At 39.0% G+C, this 21,822-nt stretch overlaps 1 protein-coding gene across 1 annotated transcript in view; it reads right to left on the minus strand.

Annotated features, from left to right (window-relative positions):
- LOC121517610 (glutamate receptor-interacting protein 2-like) overlaps positions 1–21,822 on the minus strand; it is a 57,560-nt gene that overhangs the window by 22,486 nt on the left and 13,252 nt on the right. Inside the window, exons 4-11 of the mRNA XM_041799512.1 lie at positions 20,564–20,709; positions 14,195–14,278; positions 14,026–14,101; positions 13,264–13,409; positions 7,780–7,927; positions 7,511–7,680; positions 1,234–1,362; positions 840–1,001 (exon numbers count right to left, since the gene is read on the minus strand). Coding sequence (XP_041655446.1) covers positions 840–1,001; positions 1,234–1,362; positions 7,511–7,680; positions 7,780–7,927; positions 13,264–13,409; positions 14,026–14,101; positions 14,195–14,278; positions 20,564–20,709 — 1,061 coding nt within the window. The remainder of the gene's footprint in view (positions 1–839; positions 1,002–1,233; positions 1,363–7,510; positions 7,681–7,779; positions 7,928–13,263; positions 13,410–14,025; positions 14,102–14,194; positions 14,279–20,563; positions 20,710–21,822) is intronic.

Below are 21,822 nucleotides of genomic sequence, written 5' to 3' on the forward strand. Positions count from 1 at the left end.
ACATTACATTTAATTTAGCCTGGAATTTAAAGCTAATATAGGTCAATATTTAAAGCTAGTATAGGCTAATATTTACAGCAAATAAAGGATATGTGCAGCCCATATAAGCTGATATTTACAGCCAATAAAGGCTGCTATTTATAGCCATTAAAGGAATATATGTGCAGCTGATTGATAGGTTGTAAATATTAGTAGAAATGCTGATAACTAACTTTTTAAGCCAATATTTCCTGATATTAGCATCCGTGATAATTTTTGACAATTTAACAATCAGTTTAGAAAGACCTGCCAGGAACAAAATTACTACAATAATAGCGTGCTTTGCCATTTTAAAAACTAGTACTTATAAACACTATACTATCACCTACAGGATGAAAACATTGCCTTATGCAGAAATAGGTGATAACCTAATGTATGACAATATAAAGAGTCACTGTCACTGGTAAGTCAGTATAGTCATTGTTCATGTTTTCCACAGATATGTTATGTTTGACGGAGATATGTTTGACCTTTAAAGTAAAGTAAGGTGAAATGGTTTAGAAATCCTACTTTACTTATACAGAATAAAGTCTGCTAAAGATAAAAGTTACACTTTGTCCACAAGGGGGCACCAAAATAGACAAAAGTTACAAGTTCCTTACAGGAGCTTAAATTTGAATTTGCACATAAATAAAAATACCCTGTGGATTTTCTTGCTGCATTCAAATTTGAAAATTCTGGCAAGTTATGAACAGCTTAGATGATCCTACATAATACTTAAAATGTGTCATCTTACTGGATAAAGCATCTACTGCAGAGTTAAATACATTTTAAAAAGAGCAGACTTAAATTTGCCATACGTGAGCTCTTGTGGTCCTTCTTCCTAGTCCTTCTCTTGCCAGTGGAGCTGCGGGGGCTGTTGGGGGAGATGGTGGGCATGGGGCAGGGCAGTGTGTTACTACCCTGGCTGCTGAAGCCTGAGGTGGCTGTGGAGGAAGGGGAGAAGCCACCACTCACCAGAGCTGAAAGAAGACATAGCAACTACGCGTTTCAAAAGGCAGGTACCACCGTGACATTTGATTTACAGCGACAGCAGCAGTATCAGAGTGTCCTTAGAGAAACACTCTTAAAAAAAAAAAACATGGTTACAGTTTTGGAGTAAACCTATTGGAAAAGATGCAACAAACGTGCAGAAGAAAAGGCTCCCTCTTTGGTGTCTCGCCAGCAGCAGTGCTGTCACAAGCGATCTCTTACTTTTGCAGTGGTCCTGCTGGTTGTGTGGGTGGCTCGGGCTGCTCCATGTCTTGCCGTGGCTGGCATGTGGGGGATTGCAGTAGTTGCTGCTTTGGTCCCAGTGGTGATGGTTGCTCTTCTGCACTTTCACTGCAACAAATAGAGGCAAGCACATCTACTGAGTTGACTTGATCCACTTGAAACCATGAAATCTGTGTTTTTTTATTCCAGTGTCTAAATTTGTACCACACTGCACAGTGCCTGGAGGATAATTCAGTGCAGGGTAATTGATATTTAATGTGTTTTTGTCATGGTACACTAGATTAAATCCTGTGGTGTAATGTATTTTGATGAGCATTAGTGAGACACAGCTTGCAAGGCTCATGTGAATCTTACGTTTACTAGTGAGCTTCCAGTAAGCCGAGTGCAGCCTGGAGATCATTTTTACAATTTCATTTTCAAAAAAGCCAAAAGGTGTTGCAACAATCGGACTCCTTAGCATGGTTGCATGTTTTTTTTCAGTAGGAAGTGAGGTGTGTTGTTAACATTGATTGGGCGCAGCTGAGTGCTTGATTGCTGCTGATGAAAGGGGCATGTCTCTGCATTTGATTGGTCAGGATGTTTTTAATCCTTGTGATTTTTTTTAACAACTCTGCTGACTTTTTCACACTTTGAAAGCATTCTGAAAGACATCATTTTAAAGCCAGTGTAAAAAAAAAAGGTGCACTTGGTCAAACATTTGTGAAGCAATCAAAAGGAAAACATTGACCTCCTTAATGACACACACCTCCATAATTAACTTTCCTTCACAGAATCATGCAGCTGAAATAATCACAGACTTTCACATGTGACAGTAATCCTTGCTGCTTCATTTGCAGGGGTCTAATCTCTCCGACAACTTGCTCACATGGATGGAGGATTTGCTAGAAACATGGCTGACTGCAAAAGCGCCTGGGAGGTTTGCCGTATTCATGGAACCTGGTTAAATCTAGCTGTATGTAATCAGAATACACAGAGGAGACCCTCTGGCTCCTTTTTCAGAGCCGGTTTCTATCGAGCCCAATCAGAAACCTGTAAAGATTCAGCTCCTCCGGCTTATGCTAAGCTCACCTAGGGGAAGCTCTCCAAGAAATTATGTTTTTAGCGATCTACGTGGGTGGAAAGAAACATTAACTCCTAATCTCTCAGTGGCCATATCAGTCTTATTAAATCCCCAGAGGAGATTAGACAAATTGCATCTTTTAATCATGTCTTATCCTAGAGGAAAGGAAGCTGTGAAAATATGGCTTTATTTTATCATCGCGTCATGCCGCCTTATCCATGAAGTGAATCATTATTAAGTAGAATTTTCAGGGAGATGAGCACATGCCTGCTATCGTACGCTGAAGAGATGCCTATGCTGCACTCAGAATGGAGACAAATCATTGGTCAAAATGAGCTCAGCAGTTCCAGCTGTCTCACAATGTGGTTATTTGTATGCCTATTTAGAGGATTAAACCCTAAAGAAATGTAAAACTCTGATCACCAACATAATGCATCATAAAAATGAAATGCTGCACACTGGACCAGACAAAAAACAAAGAAGAATTTCATAGTAGAGGATCCAGTGATCCCAGAAAAGACAAAACTGCGTCTTATTCTCTTCTGTCCTCTTGTATGATTCGCCCAGCGCTCACATGTTAAAGAGCCCTGCAACCGCTGACCCAGAAAGTATCTGCAGAATATGGCGCAAGCATGATCTCTGATGGAGTATTTTTTTTTTGTGCGAGTAAATGGCATAGGAAGCGGAGTGTGCATCAAAAGGAAGAAGGACTGCAGCTGGCAGCATGCACATAAACAAACACACATGGGCTGATTCACGGTGTACTGGGACAGCTGGGAGGCAGCCATGCTCCTTACAGCTGTAGGTAAAATAACTCAGAGCAGAGCTGCCACATTTCATATGCTGAGGACATGTTGGAACTCCAATCTGTGATCGGTATGTTGCTTTACATGCAGAATATCTACAGCACAGCTCAACCCTGTGATTTGAATTTGAACGTAATACAAAATCTAATTAAAGCTTTTGATAATACAGTGTCTGCATTTATTTATTTATTTATTTATTTTTGTTGACTGGTTCTGGAGGTCAATTTCTTAGTTTTAATCCTTCATTAACATTTCACAAAATTTTTATATTGGATTTTTTAAATCCAGGAACCAAACCAACCAGCTACCTGACCAGAAAACATTTGATTTGGCACAAAAAACAGAATTGGACATGGAAAGAAGGCAAATGTACAAGAGGGTGTACATGTTTTCTCCAGGATTGAAGGAATGACACATCCCACAGTCTTTTGTACGTCAGTTAAGTCATCGCAATTTTTTTCAGACTTTCAAAATGTATGCAAACCTTCCTCCTACATTTATCTTGATTGTAGTTTTTTTTTATTAAGACACGGAAGAGGATTAGGGCCACTGGAAAAAATAATTTTTGAAACTCAATTTTTTTATGTGTGAGAAAAAAGTCAGAATTCTGAGAAAGAAGTCAGAAATCTGAGAAAAAGTCTGAATTCTAAGATTAAAGTCAGAAATCAGATTGTTTTCTCAGAATTCTGGGATGAAAATCAGAATTCTGACTTTTTTTTCCTCACAAGTAAAAAAAAAATTGTCTCAAAAAATTTTTTTTTCTTACTGGCCCTCATCCTCTTCCATATTAAGACACAGTCGAGTCAAAGTTTATTTTATGACATTTAAACCAGCCTCTCTTGGCCAAAATGCTGCACTGACTGAAAGAGTATAGATATCAAACATGACAGGAAAAGACCAATAAACACCAAGTTGACAAAACATAAAAAAATAGTAAGCAGTAAGTATGAGCCAACAGCGAGTGCAAAGAGGTGAGTCTTATGCAAGGATTTCAAGTGTTAGACTGAGCAGTTCTAATATTATGTCTAATACTGTTGGTATTACCTATTTCATATGTTGTTGTTTGTGTATATATAGTTTAAAGGGATATTTTGGTATTTTTGAAGTTGGGTTGTACAAGTTACTTGGAAAAACCAGTTGCATTTAACCTCCAGAGATTTCACTTAGCTCTGCCCCTTTGAGAGGACTTGCTGGTTGTACTTGTAGGAGAGCTCAGATATACAGTGTGGCACATGGCTTAACTACCCCCGCTAAATTTAGCAATTTTTATGGTAAAATTGACCAAAAAACAAAAGCCATCAACTCATGGACAGCTGAAATATTACAAAGGGCCCCGACTGCACTTTTCTGAAAAACAGTGGAAAACCAAAAGCTATGACTTCCTTGGAAGGCCTAGATCCAACCTTCTTTAAAAAACATTAAAATAACACCTTTTTGAAAAGTCATTGATATAATAATAATAATAAAAGTCAGCCAAACATATCCTAAATTTGTGCCCCCATCTCCTATCCTATCTCCTATCAGAAAGCAATCATTTCTGGGTTGTGATCTCTAGCTCTGCTTACAGCATTGGTTTACAACCTGAAGTCCAGGAGGGAGTGCCAGAGATTTCAGGGTGGTCTGAGGGTTTGTCTGCCCTGACGTTGTTAAAATTAGGTTCACTCATACTATCTCAAATGATGATGAAACACATACTAAGGTGCGCTTGTGTTTTTGGCTATGTGGTTTAGTTTAAATGATAACAATAATTTAAATATTTGTGACAGCAATATATCCCCTTTTCATGTGGGTCCTCTGGTTATGAGAGTGTGTGTGGGAGGGCTCAATGGAAAATGGTTGAGAACCACTGTCGCTGAATTTTCAGGGTTATAAAGAAAGGAAAGCGCTCACGCCTCCTAAAAGCAGACCAGGTATAAAAACCTTTAAACTTAAGTTTAACACTAACTTTAGTTTGATTTATTTGACATGTTTTCAACTATTTCAAAACAACCTCTGAGAAAGAAGGAGAGAGTTCAGGGTAAGGGAGAGAGTGATTGTGTCATTATGGACGGATAAAGAGTGAAAAGAAACAAAAACCTCTCTCTGATCATCCATCCTAATGTGACTACATTTAACAGAACAGTGTCAACGACTCGGCAGACTACAGCCTCTATTCACAGATCAGTGCAGTCATATAAACAGCTTCCGCTCTTGTGTTATTCTCTGCTATGGCTGCATATCTGCCCCTCACTGAAATAAAATGAATGAATCCTGACAGCTATAAACTATAAAGTGGTCACAGGGCATGTCTGTGTGAATCTGTGGTGTTATGTTTGCTCTCTATTGAAGTGAGAGCTACTGTTGATATTCTGTGTAGGACAAATATTAAACATTCAAATTAATTAATAGAAAATTACTTTGTATGACATAAAGTAGCCTCATATAGCATAAGGACTTACATGACTTCTATCAACTATTGATTACTTAAGTACTCAAGCAAGGCTGCCCATAAGGGGGGATAAAAGGGAGAGACTTCTGGGGCCCAGCCAAACTGGTGGCCCATGGATGTCTGCAAGAATGTTTTAACATGAATAACTGGAAAAGCACTTAGAGTGCGCAGACCTCTGCCATGAGCCCTATCTCCCAATAGTGAAGAATCATTTAAAAAATTCCTGGATCCAGACAGAGATCCGGATCACTCCCAAAATCTAATCAGTTCTTCCTTATGCCATTTCTGACATTTCCTGAAAATTTCATGAAAATCCGTCCATGACTTTTTCAGTTATGTTGCTAACAAACTAACAAACAACCAAAAAACAAACCAACAAACCAACAAACCCACCCGATCACATAACCTCCGCGGCGGAGGTAATAAAAACTCTTAACAAAGCCACAAAAAATATTTTTCTTGCTATAGTACAATATAACAGTTTTCAAAATGTAAACCCTGTTTCTTACAACAGCATTATTGTTTTATTGGTGATGCTGACAGTGTGGATGGGCACACTAAACTAAACAATTGAGAAAGTAATATCAGACTTCATAGCTAAGCCATGATGAGCACAAACATCAAGATGCCAGAAAATTAGGTAAAAAAGACTTTATTGGTAAGAATTAAATAATAGTGAAAAAAGTGTGAAAAGTAGCCAATGTGGCTGTACAGTGGCAAAAAATAGCAAAAATTGGTTAAAAATGGCAAAAAGGAGAGGCAAAAATGGCATAAAATGGCACAAAACTGGTTAAGAAGTGTCAAAAAAATATGAAGCAAATTGTCAAAGAATGGCGAAAATGTGGAACAAAATGGAAATAAAGGTCAAAAGTCATAAAACTATGTCTAAAATGGGTCAAAATTGGCAATCAGTGGCAAAAAAGGTGGCAAAAATGGGTTAAAAGTGGCAAAAGAAGAACAAAGTGTGAGGAGAAGATAAAAAAGGGCAAAAGATTGAAAAAAAGGGTAACAAGTAGGTAAAAGAGGCAATGATTTGGTAATAATGTGACCAAAAAAAAGTCTGAAAGGCAGCAAAAATGGGTTAAAGGTGGTATAAAGAAGAGGAAAAATTTGCAAAGAATTGTAATAAGTAGAAAACAGGGCAGAAAATGGGTTAAAAGTAAAAATGTTGGTAAAATGGGCAAAAAGCAGCAAAAATGGTATTAAAATGGCAAAAAGAAGTGGCAACAAAGGATAAAGAGTGGATAAAAAGAGGTAAAGATTGCAAAAAATGAAAAAGTTGATAAAAGTGGCGTTGATATGGCAAAAATGGGTTAAAGGTTGTAAAAGAAGCCTCACAAATGGGCCAAGAGTGGTTTATAAGTGGCAATCATGGCCAAAAAAAAGGTTAAAAGTGTCAAATGGGCAAAAGTGGCAAAAATTTGGCAAAAAAATGCAAATAATGGTTAAAAAAATAGGGCAAAAAATGGCCTAAAAATGTGAAAATCGGCAAAAGGTCTCAAAAATGAGTTGAAAAAAGATTTAAAAGGCAAAACAGGCAACAAGTGGCAGGTAAAGTGACAAAAGGAGCAATGAGCAGATATTATGGGTTAAATGTGGCAAAAAAAAGTGGCAGAAATGGGCAGAAAAAGCTGTGAAAAGGGTTTAAAAGTAGCATTCATAAATAATTTCAAGATCAGAACCCAATAAAAGCTTCACGCACTTTACATCTCAAAAGTGAGGGAACAGTTAGCCAGGAAAAATGCTAGCAGTTACGCTACTGACCCACCGCACAAGCACTGTAAAAAAAATGGGGGGAGGGGGGCACATTCTGTTTTTTCAGGGGTTCAGCCAATTCTTGTGGGCAGGTGAGACTGAGATTTTACAAACAATTTACCAATACTTTCAAAAAATACACTGTCACATAATTTCTTTTCATTCCTGTGTCTCTACTGGGTTATCTGAATCACCTGTCGGACGTACCTGTGTCCTGCGGCCGGACAGGAAGTCTGCTCTGACTTGCTGGGAGAATCTCCAGTTTTACAATATCAGAGGAGGAAGCTAGAAGCTGCGTAGCCTCCATCAGAGAGCAGTGCTCTGTGCTGGTCCCGTCTATACACAGAATGATGTCTCCGACATGCAGCGCTCCACACCTGAGAGAGATAATATAGATAAACTTTTCCTGACACATAGGCAGGTAGAGTGTCAGGAAAAGTTTATCTATAAGGTGTCAAATGTGTCAGATGTTTTACCTTTCCACCACGCTGGCTGGCTTTATCTTATCAATGACGATGACTTGTTTGTTTCTGTATATTGAGGTGGTGAGGCTGATCCCCAGGCTGGCAGAGGGGCCTTTCACTATCTCCACCAGCAGAGGGCCTGAGGCTTGCTGCACTGCTTCTGAAACAGATAAAACACAGAGACAGGATGAAGGCCAAAAACATCACTGGCTGAATCCAAGGCAAAAGAAAAATATGTTGTTTACAGTCTTATACAACAAAAACACATTATAATGATTTATTATGGATTTTTATTACCCTATAAGCATATTTAATCCTTGTGCTGATGTAAAATTGTGTACATGTACTGTAAATATTTCACTCCATCATAAGCTTTCATACATAGGTCAATCATCAAATCGATTTCATACAAAGAGGTTGTTTTTGTACAACAACATGCACTAAACAAGAGCAAGCTACAGCCTTATCCCTGAATACTTTACTGCTGGGAAAAATATAAGTCAAGAATGCTGTGAACCATTTTTAAAGGTTTTTATTTTGGGGCTTTAATGCCTTTATTTGGATAGAACAGTGGGCAGAGTCAGGAACTGGGGCCACTGGCTGGACTCAAACCCCAGCTGTCCGCTTTGAAGGCAACAGACAGACTCTGCACATGGGGCACAGAGACATTACCACAAGGCCCTGGGAGGGGTTTAAAAGCCAGTTAGATTTTAATTTAACCCATATTTGCATGAAACATTGAGGATAGATATATGTTTGACTATCCTTGCCTTTGAAGGATTTTTGATTTATACAGGTACATAAAAGATAAATGAATAAAGAGGACATTAAAACATTCTGCTATCACTTCAGTTTTCTAATGTTAAGACCATCATAAAAGATTATACATACACTTTTCAACTTTCTAAAATTAAACATTATAATTGTCTTAAGCCATAAAAGTAATACTGTATGGAATTACACAGATGAAATGACTGCAAGTAGGAAAAAATGACTATGATACCAGAGGGTTAACATGCCCTGGTATTAAGTTAACAGAGCTGGAAATATAGTATGTGACTTCATAATTGAACCCGTGTACATATCTCAGTGAGAAAGATTAACAGTGTAAACACTTTGTTTATCTGGATATTTTGACACCAGATATTTAACTCTCCTGAATAAAGCATTCATGTACATGTGTTTTAAAGTCAAGCTTCAGTGATTGCTAGATTAGGCAAGTTAGCTGGACTATCTTTGTCTCAGTTTGCATGCACAGCAGATGAACAATACCAGGTGGTGATAAGCCCCCTCTCAGCTACAGAGTGGTGCAGGTATGAGTCCTAAAATGTGGAAGCTTAGCTATCATTTTAGAACTTCCAGTTCTCTCGTCTGAAAGTCTATGGGATTTTTGACTGAGTTTTCGGTTAAATGCCTGAGAAAAAGTCTGTGGTGAACACAAATTCAAGAGATTTTTAAGTTTTTTTTTGTACAACATAAAAAACATCCCCCACCTTTGAATTGTGTATCTTTTCGCATCTTGATAAAGGCGGTTGCTAAAAGGCAGCTGTGTTTACTGGGAGAAATTTTCTCTATTATGATTTCAGCTTGACTAACACGCTAACACGCACTTTAAATTTTAGACAGACCAACACAATTATTCAGCTCTTTCTGACAGCATGTACATGTAGAGTGATAGCAGGACATGTATTTTTAAACTAATGGTTTAAGTTTTTTCCACCAGGCAAACTGATGTGATAACTTTCCCTTAATGCTTTAAGAAAAGAAACAATGCAATAGAGCAGTCCCTCCAAACCTTTAGCAGGGTCCCGTGGCCCTCCGAGATCTTTGGTGCCCCCCTAGGGGTTCCTGGACCCCAGGCTGGGAACCAACGCCACAGAGAATGGCTTAAAACAGATTTTGACTTATCTAAGCTAATCTAAGCTCCTTTACCCCACATCAGCCAGCGAAATATATTTTTGATCAACCCTCTGAGTGGTTCACTCTGCAGATATTAGGCCTTCATCCTAAACTCCCATACAGAGAGATAATTTGTGTCAAAAGTCTTCAGTGACCTGCCCTATTTTACACCAAGCAGAGCAGAGGTGTGACCTTCTAGAGAGTAGTCACCATGACCAAATGGGGTTTAAAAGCTGCAGCCATCTTCTCAGTGTCAGTGTTTAACTTCCTTTTGAATAGATAGATTACATCCATCTTGTGCACTCACCACATTTCTTTATTAAAACAAGAGCAAGGAGCCAGAGTTGTTTTTGCACATCATGATATGTTTCTGCATGAATTGTAGCCAATGATAAGCTTTGCCACTCAAAAACTATGGTAGCGCTAGCCTGTACAGCTCAGGTTAGCATTGGAGCTGCGCATGGCTACTACCTCATTTTGTCTTGTTGCTGATTGGCTCGTCATGACTGTGACAGACAAAACATTCGTCTCGTCACCTGAGAATTTTTTGGAAAGGCCTGCCCTTTCAAATGCTTTATATGGAAAGCTTCCCAGATGAATGTGTAATACAGCCTACGCATGGACATAAAAAACAGTCTGGCATTTAGGTTAGGGGTTTGTAGAATATCACTAAATTCACATTGGAAAGAATGAACTTCCAGTTGGCATGCCTCCATAACCGCATGAAAGTGAAAACGAAGGGAATGGTGGCTTACTACACGTTAAATTTATATGCTTGGATATCTAGCCTCTGCTAATTATATTTTGACTGTTTATGATACGGTATAATAGAGAAATTTGTTTCCAACTGCAAAGGTTTTTGTACTCTGAGTCTATCATATTGGATATGGGTTTTTTATGTGTAATCCAAGCATTTTGTTTGTATTCACTGTTAAAAGTCATAGGATGTGGCAGACTTTTTCATTTTGCGACAAAAATAGGCAGCAAGGATGAACCCGTGGCTCTGTCACTCCTTAAAAAACACACTGGATCCATCCATCCTGACAGAGAGCTTCGTACAGCACCAGCTTGTGCGTCATATTGCTGTACCAAGTTTGTGAAATGAAGAGCAGCCTTTTAATTCAGTCTCTGTTATGACCTGTGAGTACAAACTTATGCCTTATCTGTTATATACTATGGTTGAGATCCACATAATTCAAATCACGGTCAGGGTTGCCAGGTCTGCGGTTTCCCATGGAATTGGGCTACTTTCAACGTACTGCCGCGGGTCGAGCAGACCCATTTTTTATGTCTTGTGTATGAGTATTTAATTTCTGTAGCAGAACAAACTACTCTATTTACACTCAAGTACAACTAAAACAACGAGCAGAGAGGCAGGAAAACATGGAACATGGCACACAGACATACACGCCACCCACAGAGAAGCAGAATGTCTGCGGGCAATCAAACAATATATGCAGTGTTGCAGAGGTTTTACTGTATTATTTTGAATTTCAGCATTGGGCTTGGTTTTGGGGTAGTTTTGATCGGTCATTGGGCTGGTTTTGTCACACAGACCTGGCAACCCTGATCATGGTGTTTAAATTCGTTTCAGTGTGGCAGTGGGGGCAGGTGAGAAGGAAGCAGCAGGAGCTGTTCTGATTCATCAATACTTCTATTTGAGTAATTATTATTGTTAAGTAACAGTTATTTTACTTGAGCATAAGCATGAGACCATTAAAAATGACTGAAAATGCGGTAATATACATGCCAGACAGGCGTAACGCTGCCATGGAAATACACCAGTAACAGAAAAGAATGGAGCAAGCACACCCAAAACTTTCACCTGACTGCTGTTCTGGTTGCACTCTGCAGTGGATCTGAGAACATGTGGCATATGCTGTTCTCTGTGTTGCTCTCAGTGGTTGAAGAGGAGCAGAAGGTTTTTTGCTTTAAGAGTCATAATAAGCTCAGTAGCTTCTGCTTCATGAACACAATCATATCTGCCATTATTGTTGTTGTTGGCAGGATTAGCACATGTGGACTGAGGGGGTTGTGACGAGATCGTTTTGGAAAAAGATGCACTTGGTTGTACACACAGAGAAATGGATGCCGTAAACGTATTTGCTCAGTCTTTGAAAAAGCAACATTTTTGAACTCCTGACACGTCTGTTCTGTGTGGACGAAACATTGGAACAAACTGAGAGACTTTTTTATATTGGTAAAAACTTAAGCGGATACTCCTAATCTCGTCTCTGTGTGGACAGCCTCTTAAATGACTTGAACTGATGCAAAAAAATGCAGAAAATCAAACCTGTTCCGAAAAAATAATGACGTACGAGTGTCAGCACAACACGAGATCAAATTTCTTTTTAATGTGTGAAACATTCGTATGAAAATAAACAGACTTCGTGTGCAAAGGCCTAAAGTCCCTTAACCGGTAGTTCTCAACTGGTGGGTTAGAACCCAGAAGTGGGTCATAAAGCCCTTTTCAATGGTCACAAATGAGTGAAAGAAGATTTGAACCAATAAGTCCATAAAGTCTTCTAAAACATGCTTGTTTTGTCCTGCCTCTTGGTGTGCTACATCATTTATACTGTCTGAGGTCCAAACTGTACAATTTAACATTGAATAAATCTGACTGGTCAAAAAATATTAGAAATTTGGGTCGCACTTTCTCATTAAAGATCACATATTTTACCAAGACAAGTTTATAGTGGTCTCAGAGGTCCCCAAACATGCCTGGGAAGTTTGTCGCTGAAAAGACACTCCAGTGTTGGATTTTTGCATGTCTAAAAAACTCTGTTTCAGCCCTGCTCAGGATGAGCTGTTTTTGTGTCTGTAGCATTAAATGTTTATGAGCTGTCTGACTCCACCCCTGACTCCGCCCCTCTCAGGAAATGGATGTGGCTCTCCTGATCCTCCTCTCAGCTGAGAGGAGAATCAGGAGATGAGGGCGTAACTTTCCTCCAAGTGGGGAGGACCAACTGAATCTGGGGCGGTGCTAACTCCCCACATGACATCATGAGGGGAAAATCTGAGAACGGCTTGTTTCAGCACTCATTTACTGAAAGGTGGAGGGGGGGGGGTGTATTTCTCTGATGCTGGGGGGATTGTGGACAGGCCAGGGGCACATATTATTGTTTAAAAAGCCTGAAAGAGTGTATTTTGTATAATATGTGACCTTTAAACCACAGAGGTTTGATTTAGTAACTGCAGGCCCTCTTCAATGCAATACTTTCTATCATTAAAACTGAATCATTTCTATATCAAGCTACTGAGTTAATACTCTCTTTTGTCAAAGAATGTGTTTTAAAAAAAGTTTAAAAGTAAGAATAAAATGTTGTATTGAATATGGTGCAGAAAATTATAATATTCAAAGTAGTTGATTAGACGACATGTTTACAGATTTGAGAGGGACTCATGTTATACTACAGTGACTATTACCCATCTACCCTTTTCTAACTGAATTGTGCTTATGGGCCAGTGTGACTCCCCTAGCGGCGTCTCCAGCGTACATACTCACTCACATTGACACAGCCATAACAGCCACATTATTTACCCTCAGAGCAGAGCCGCCCGACCGTGCTTCCACATATTCCCTGTGTGTGTGCTCACCCATGACAGAGACGTCATACTCAATCAGGAACAGAGCTTCCTGGCCGCTCTGCATCAGCATGGTCAGGGCGTCGGCGTGCTTCTCTCTGTTTAAAGGCATCCCGTCTATGCTCAGGACTCGGTCTCCGGCTTTCAAAGTGCCCTCTCTGGAGAAACACAGAAAGCAGAAAGGGAGAAAGAATAAGACGACCTGTGCAAGATGCTCATACAAGCGTTTAAGCTGCAGTCACAGTTAATCATTAAACAGTTCCACATGAGTGTTTGCTCCCAGGTGAGATGAAGGATAAGAGAGATAAACGGCCGTAAAAGTCTTTGATGGCGAATTACGTCTGCTCCACCGTTTTGGTGCTCTCATTTTTTTTCTTTTTGTGGAAATAGTGCAATGTTGCATTAGCCTCAGGATGAGCAGTGCCCTTTCTGCTTTGAAGATAAAATACACTAAACAGCATGTGTCACAGCCACGATTTCATGCAGAGTGTAGGCTGCTGCAAAGACAGAACATGCACTTGAATTTTCAATCGTTTAAAAGAACAAATCTAAAGATTGTTGTCTAATCTAGATATTGGACATTGCAAGCAAAGATAAAGCAATTAGTAAAACATATCCATTGAGGCACGCATCTTCAGCAAATACACACTATAGAAACACACATGCATGCACATATACAATCATCTGAATAGGCTCACCCATGCATGATCAGTGCATACAAGGCACATAAATAGCAGCACTTGTATACACACAGACATCTACCCACTTTCTCACCTGTCAGCAGGACCCCCAGGCCTCACATACGTCACCACCAGAGGACGAGACCTGCGCCAGTCCTCGTGGAAGCCTCCTGAGAAAGACAAGAGAACATAAAACAAATCAGCGTACAATCCAAGCAACATATTTAAACAAAAATGGCCCCATGAAGACATTAAGCACCTACCTCTCATGACAAACCCAAAGCTGTTTCCTTCCTTGTGTAAACACACCTCTATGGTTTTGGTTATGACTCCTGAGGGGGTCTGAACTAGAAGGAAAGAAAGGTACAGGATAGATTCAGATAAATGTCACATGCATGAGGTATCAGGAGGGTACAAAGCTTTATTAAAGTTTGGTCACAGGGTAATGAGTAAGTGCTGAGTCTTGAGAATGAACAAAGAAGTGTGAAAATGTGTTTAATTAATCTCAACGGGGGGTTTTATTCTCCGTGTTTGACCCACACTAATGATTTCAGTGCAGTGAGCAGCCATGACGCAGTGCCTGGGGACTGGCTCTGTATCCCAGACTGATGTCTTGATCAAATAAAACCCAATAAGTATCGATTTGGTAATACAAGGGCTGAAAGAGGCCTGGAAGTCAAGGTTAAACTGGGAGTAAAAAAATCATTAATGGTATTCTCGGGACTCAACTGTTGGTTCAACACCTTTTAATATATAGACGATCTGCTCCACAGAGCCTAATTGGGCTTTAAGACAAGCTCTGTCACAAAAGGTATCAAAGAGTACACTAATCATTTTAAAACATATGCATGTTGCACATAAATTTAACAGAGTAGGGCTACAAAATATTGTAAACCATTTTTTCCACTACCAAATGCAGCTTGAGCACCAAGCAAATGAATTACTACTTACTAAATACCTGATAATTATTGAATTCAGGTGTTTCAATCAGACCTGTTGCCACATGTGTATAAAACAAGCACCTAGCCATGCTGTCCCCATTTGTGGTACAAAATGGGCCATTCTAAAGAGCTCAGTGACTTCAAGTATGGTACTGTGCTGGGATGCCACTTTTGCAATGAGATGGTTTCTGAGATTTCATCCCTACTGGACATTGTGATATAATTAGAAGGTGGAAGCATTTAGGAACAACAGCAATTCAGCCATGAAGCAGAAGACCATGTAAAATCACAGAGTGGGGTCAATGACTGTTAAGTTGCCAATGCTCTGCTGATTCCATAGCTGAAGAGTTCTGAGCTTCCACTGGCATTAATATAAACATGGAATGGGAGATTTATGGAATGGGTTTCCATGGCCAAGCAGCTGCATGCAAGTTTTACATCACCAAGGCCAATGCCAGTCATCAAATGGAGTTGTATAAAGCACACTGACACTGGACTGTGAAGCAGTGGGAACATGTTCTGTGAAGTGATGAATCATGCTTCTCTGTTTGGCAGTCAGATAGGTGAATCGGGGTTTGGCGGATGCCAGGAGAACATTATCTGCCTGACTGCATTGTGCCAACTGTGAAGTTTGGTGGAGGAGGGATAATGATATGGGACTGTTTTTCGGGGTTCTGGCTAGAACCCTTATCTCCAGAGAGGAACAATCTTAATGCTTCAGGACATATTGGAAAATGCTCCAACTTTGAGGCAACAGTTTTGGAAAAGGCTCTTTTCCATTCCAAAATGACTGTGCCCTAGTGCACAATGCAACGTCTATAAAGCCATGGTTTGATGAGTTTGGTGGAAGAACTTGACTGACCCTAATAGAGACCTGACCTCAACCTCATCAAACATGTTTGGGATGAAATGTAAGGAAGATTGAGACTGAATGCTTTTGTCAATATAGTGTACTTTATGCTTTATACACAAGCAAGGTGTCATATGAAAGCTGAGACTCACAGATTCCCGTACTCACATCCACATCATTCAGTATTGTGTTTTGGCATTTTTACCATTATCAATAAATCTGCTTCACTGAGTCAAACTTCAGTTCCTTAGTGTGGCTGTCTTTCAATGGGAAATGTTAACAGGTCTGAACGAATTTTGAAGAAAAAATGAAAGAAAAAGCCAGGAAATGCTGCATTTATATGTAATAGGCAGTTATGGGGACATATAAATATATAGTACAGAATCTAAGAAATTTCAAGTGTCACAGGGAGTTCAAATGTGCCAATTTGCATTTAGGAGATTTCACCTGAATACTCCCTAATTTTGCTCTGGATTGCTTTACTGACATTAAAGTGGGCACTGATAATGTTTTGATGTTCTTCTAAGGTTTGCTAATGATTTTTAAGCTTCTATTGCATCATTGCAAGTACAATATTTATTTTAAAAAAATTGAATTTTTAGAGGGCAGAAAATAAAGTTTTTCACTTACGTGAAGTGTGCCATCTTCATTTATTGTGACCAAGTTACATACGCATACTCAAGTTTAACTAAGGAACAAATCTCACCCTATAATATTATACCTATATTACTCAAATAGGTTTTTTTTAATGCAGGGATAATCCATTAATTATAGGCATGTAATTTTTAATCAGCAACCAAAAATAGAGGCCATTCTTTGTAGCTTGTTCAGTTTGAACATCAACATTTAGACTTTTTTTGACCTGATTCAGTGTGATTCATTGGGAAATAGAAATGCCTTAAAAACACAGAAAAACAAATAAATGAAATGCAAACATACAGAAAAGTCACAGAATATAGATAGAAGCGAGGGCTTGAGAAATGCTTGATTTTGATGCTGAGCCGTCTGGAGGTGCAGCGACCTCAACGTGACTCTTGGAGGCCCTGAGGCCTATACAACAAAGCAGCTTCAAAATAGCCTGGATATCTTTGTTTATTGGGCTTTAGTACCAGAAAAGTGATCACACCAGGGGGATACAAACTCGAATACATGCCCTGGCAGCAGGGCGACATGTTTTACAAACTTCAAGTGAGGTCTGATGTTAAAAAATGTGAAGTTAAATACATCATCCATGGTAGCAGCTGCAAGAGGGACAGATGGCAGAAATCAGTGACTGTGTTAATGCGCAAATGAAGACTTATAATGTCATTGCTCCTTATTTAGAGCCCAAATATCTCTGACTGTCATTACATCAGTTTAATCCACTTAATTTATGTGTTCTCAGATGTATTCTGTTGGTGATTACACAGAATCAGTCTTATTCCAACTGCAAGCCTCCTTAATGTCAACAAACTCAGAAAACATGATTCAAAGGTTCAAGTACTTTTATATTTTATAACCACAACAAATCCAAAGCAGTCTCGAGATTGTCATTGAATGTCTCATCATATGAAAGATCCTCATAGAAAAGAGGATTGTTCAGTAAGTATACACTGTGTTTGTGCAGTTTCATGTCTTTGTTATATCAAACATAACATCAATCTGGAATATGTTAAGGCCAGATTAGACTACATGATGTTTTTGTCTTTTACAATGGCACCATTTCAGACGTTACTGACGGACTGGCAACTACAATGATTCTGAAAAATCATCAAATGCTGCTGTTTTGACGTTATCTACTGTTTCTGGGGCTGTGCAAGGGTTCATAGGTTGTTGTGGAGGTGGAGGAAAAGTGTCAGTCATGGCTAACAGAAGAGCTGTGTGTGACGCTAACAGTCTTGTGCTCTGAAAAGAAGAAAACAACCAAGAAGAAACAAATGTGGACTCATTCCAATGTATTAGGAAGGGGATAGAATGGACTGACTATCCTTCAATTAGAATTTGAGGTGTGAATGTGATGATTAGACTAGCTAAACAACCATTATGTAGGCTAGTTTGGCAGTATGTCTACATGTCTTCTTGAATCATGGTTGTGGGGCGTCCTGGTCAAACTGTTGTTTATGTCACACTACAGGAGTATTTGTTGTTCCTTATGTTTGTATTCAGGCCTGGGGGCGACAGTGCAGTAGGGTCAATATTTGGCTAAATTGGTGTAGTCTGATCGGCCTTTAGCTTCACACCAGGAGCCACAATAGAGATGAACTTGAATAAGTCTTGTACTTTTTCCACCTCTGCTGACTTCACAGTTGCACATAACAAGAGAATGATCCACATCACATCCCAAAACAGCAACAACTGGAGTGTTGATATTCAGAGTTGATTTTATCTACATTCTGAGTTTAATGGTCTCCAGTGTTGGAGTTATTTGACAATGTTGATACACCAGTGTTAGTTTAGCTCAGTAGGGCCAACTGATTTAAGCTTTGCCCACTGTGATTTCAAATCTGGGGGACCATCATGCTCTTTGTGTTGTGTTTGTGTGCTTCTGTTGTAAACTGATCCCTTCTGGGGTTCTTTTGCTCATGTTTCTGGAGGATTGTTGTTGCTTTTGATTTGAGACACATTTGCACCATAAGTGAAGTTATCTACTGAGTTAGAGTTCCCACTTGTGACTTTAGGTGCTCCTTAAGGACACATAGTGCGTATTCCTTATCAGTATGCATTGAGTTACCATGAAGTTGGCTCTCTGCTTTGTTCTTGCCAAAGGAAGCCCACCTTACCACAGATGATCAAGACTTACTGCAGCTCTGTCATATTGTAAAATATTTAACCCTGACCAGAGTGTAGTTTAACTTTATGTAGTGTGGACCAATATAGATACTTAAAGCATTACATTTACTGCTATATGAGTTCCATAAACACTGTCAAATTTGCTGTGTATTTTACATTATTATAGAGGTGTGACTTTACCTGAACAACCTGGTTGGAGATCTATTCTTGTGTTATTGCCAATCAGGAAAGATCATAATTTACTGTACAGCTCCTTAGTATCTACTCAGTAGTCAGCACTTGGAGTAACCTTTAAATTAAATACTTTCTAGTTTACTTGAGTAGATTTTCAGTCTAGTACTTTTACTTGTACTTAAGTAAATTTTACCTGTACTTTTACTTGAGTACAATAGTAGTGTACTTTTTCCACCCGTGCTGAGAACTGAACCTTTAGGGATTCCCTTTGTATTGTTTTAAAAGAGTTTTTTGTAGGTCAGCTTTTACTGTTCTCTTTTCTGAATTCAGAACTCAAACCAATCAACTGTGGTCTCAGAAAAATTAAGCGACGATAACTTAGAAGAATGTTATGGTTGACAGAGTCGAATGCCTTTTTTAGGTTAAGAAACACTGCCCTCACTGTTAGCTCAAAAACTATAATAACGACTTTTCATTGGATATACTTCTTTTCCTGGAACAACTTATTCTGCACAGACTACAGCGGTAGCAAAAACTTTCTCTTTCCGCAAGAGCGCCCCCTATTTCCCATAATCACAATAGGATATACCACTTAACACCCACAACTTTAACAACATCTAAAACAACTATTTGCGATTTCTATTGAATATTTTTCTCTAAAACTACACTGTTGAGGATAAAGGAGTTGATTGGTCTAAAGATGGTCAATAACCTGCTCTGCCACAATTTTCTCAAGTACTTTTGACATTACAGGGAGAATAGAGATAGTGTGGTGGATGCTGTAACTGGCACCTGTTTTTAAGATTTGAGTAATGTTTGCTTTTTTCCAGTTATTTGGAAATGTATTTGCACAAGGTAAGTTGGGGGTGTAACCAATATAGAGCTGTACTTCGTCTTGAATTGAGCGTCCAGATTATTGGTCCTTATTTTCACAGTCAGTGCATCTCTAATTCCAAAGAGAACTAGATACAAATACAAACTAGATACAAATACAAACTAGATACGAATACAAACTGTACTCTTTGAATATATCAAGAGGACATTATACAATCACAGGAAGAGCCATAATTTTTGTACTTTGACTTCCCTGAGCCAGAGGAACTAAAACATAGATGCTCCATCATTGAGAGTGTAAATTAAGAAACTTTTGGACTTTATTCAGTGAATAACTTTCATTGCTAAAGACAAGCTGAAAGACTTAGTTGAGCTGCATTTACAAACATTGAAAATCAGGTATAAGGCTTCATATGAAACATTAATGAAGGATAATATTTGATTATATTTTCTGAAATCTGTGGTATGATGGATGTGTGTTATATTTTCTGAAATCTGTGGTATGATGGATGTATTTTTGGTCCCGAACTTTTCAGTTGTCATTGTATGCTGATGATGTTTGATGTTGTGTTTAAACATGATAATGACAGTCAACATAACAGGGAGAAAATAAAAGTATGAGACAGCCTGGATGAATCAGCATTATTCTGTTTCATTTATTCTGGAAGATGAGCCCAACCCTTTGCTAGATTATACAAATTACTTTCCAGTCTGATTCACAGCGAGCTAGTTCCATCTTTCTTTCCACCATGAGCAGGTTTAACTTCTTCAAGCTTATGACACTTACAAACAAGACACTCATGTTAGGCTGTTTATATTAATTCTTATAAGCTGTTTTTGAAGCTGCTGATTATGACACTGTGATGCTGTCTGGACTTATAAATGTCTTCACTCTGATTTAACTGGCAGATCCCACTGCACTCTGTGCCACTCACATTTTCATGTCATGCTGATTCTTGTTGATATGCAACTTTGACTTTGTTTGATGACAGGGCTTCCGTCAGATGTCAGAGAAGTATTTTTCTCTATCAGACAGAATAATCCCTTTACAGAACTTCACCTACCGAATGGAGGCAGCTCGTACTCCACCTCCAACACGACCCGCTCCCCGATGTTCTTCAGAAGGCTGATAATCTCATCATGGCGAAGCTTTGATAGATTGATGCCATTTACTGACTTGATGTAGTCTCCTACATTCAGCTGGTCACTCCTGTAGAGGTTGAGAATGAAAGCAGGTTATTTGATTTAAAACACAGAAATGTACCAGACTGCCTAGATATCGAATGCAAGCGAACTGAAAGATGTTAGGTTAAGAAGATTTTACAAAAAAAGGAGAAAATTTGCCTCAACTTCAGTGGGAAAGATCCATATGAAAAGAGACACTCCTTGGTATTCTGCCCTGGCTGTGGATAACACAAGTAAGGGTCACTTCTGGAAGGATCACCCCAGAAGGCTCATCCTGAATAAACTCCATGCCATCCACTGTCAGTCTCTCCCCGCTAACACAGCAGATTGATAGAATTTGTGGACCCTGAGACATGACAACACTCTGACACAGCTAATATAGCTAAGGATTGAGCTAACAAAGTTATATTAAATACATAGATAGCATAGCTACATAGCTAACAAAGCAAAATCTAAAGCTAACGAAACTACCTTAGCTACATAACCATATAGGTTACACAGCTACATTCAGTAGCTGAATCTAAAGCTAATGAGGCTATGTTAGCTACATAGGCTACATAGATAACGTAGCTACATAACTAATATACTGTAACTAAAGATAAAGCAAACAAAGTTTAGATTATACGATGTATCCGTTTAAGAAGTAATATATGCAAACGGTACCTCGCCTTTGGCTTTATTAGCTTTAGCTCAAGCTAATGTAGCTACATTGGCTTATGTAGTAACATTAACTATGTGGCTAGCAAAACTATGTTAGGTTTAGCTAAAGCTAACAAAGCTAAAGTGAGCCACCATTCACATAACTACTTCTAAAATGGATATAACAAAATGTAATCCCAAATTAGACCGTTTTCTTTTTTTATTCATAAAATGTTGCTCAGTCTGTAATATGAGCAACATTCCCTTCTGGCAAACTTCCCTTCTGCCAGATGCATCGTCTCACTGTACTGGTCTGCAAGAGGGGGCATCTGAGCTCTGCTGTCTGCAGCAGGCCCCCTCAATAAGACAGCTAGCTGGCTAATTAGTTCATTTTTTGTAGCGAACACTGCCATCCACAGAAAGTAAATCAGTGGCATAATCAGCCAGTGAAATGGTATTTGTCTCAGGCTAGGGAAAATATCTCCAGCTGAATCAATTA

The sequence above is a fragment of the Cheilinus undulatus genome, linkage group 11, assembly GCF_018320785.1.
Source record: "Cheilinus undulatus linkage group 11, ASM1832078v1, whole genome shotgun sequence".
In the NCBI taxonomy this organism is placed as follows: Eukaryota; Metazoa; Chordata; class Actinopteri; order Labriformes; family Labridae; genus Cheilinus; species Cheilinus undulatus.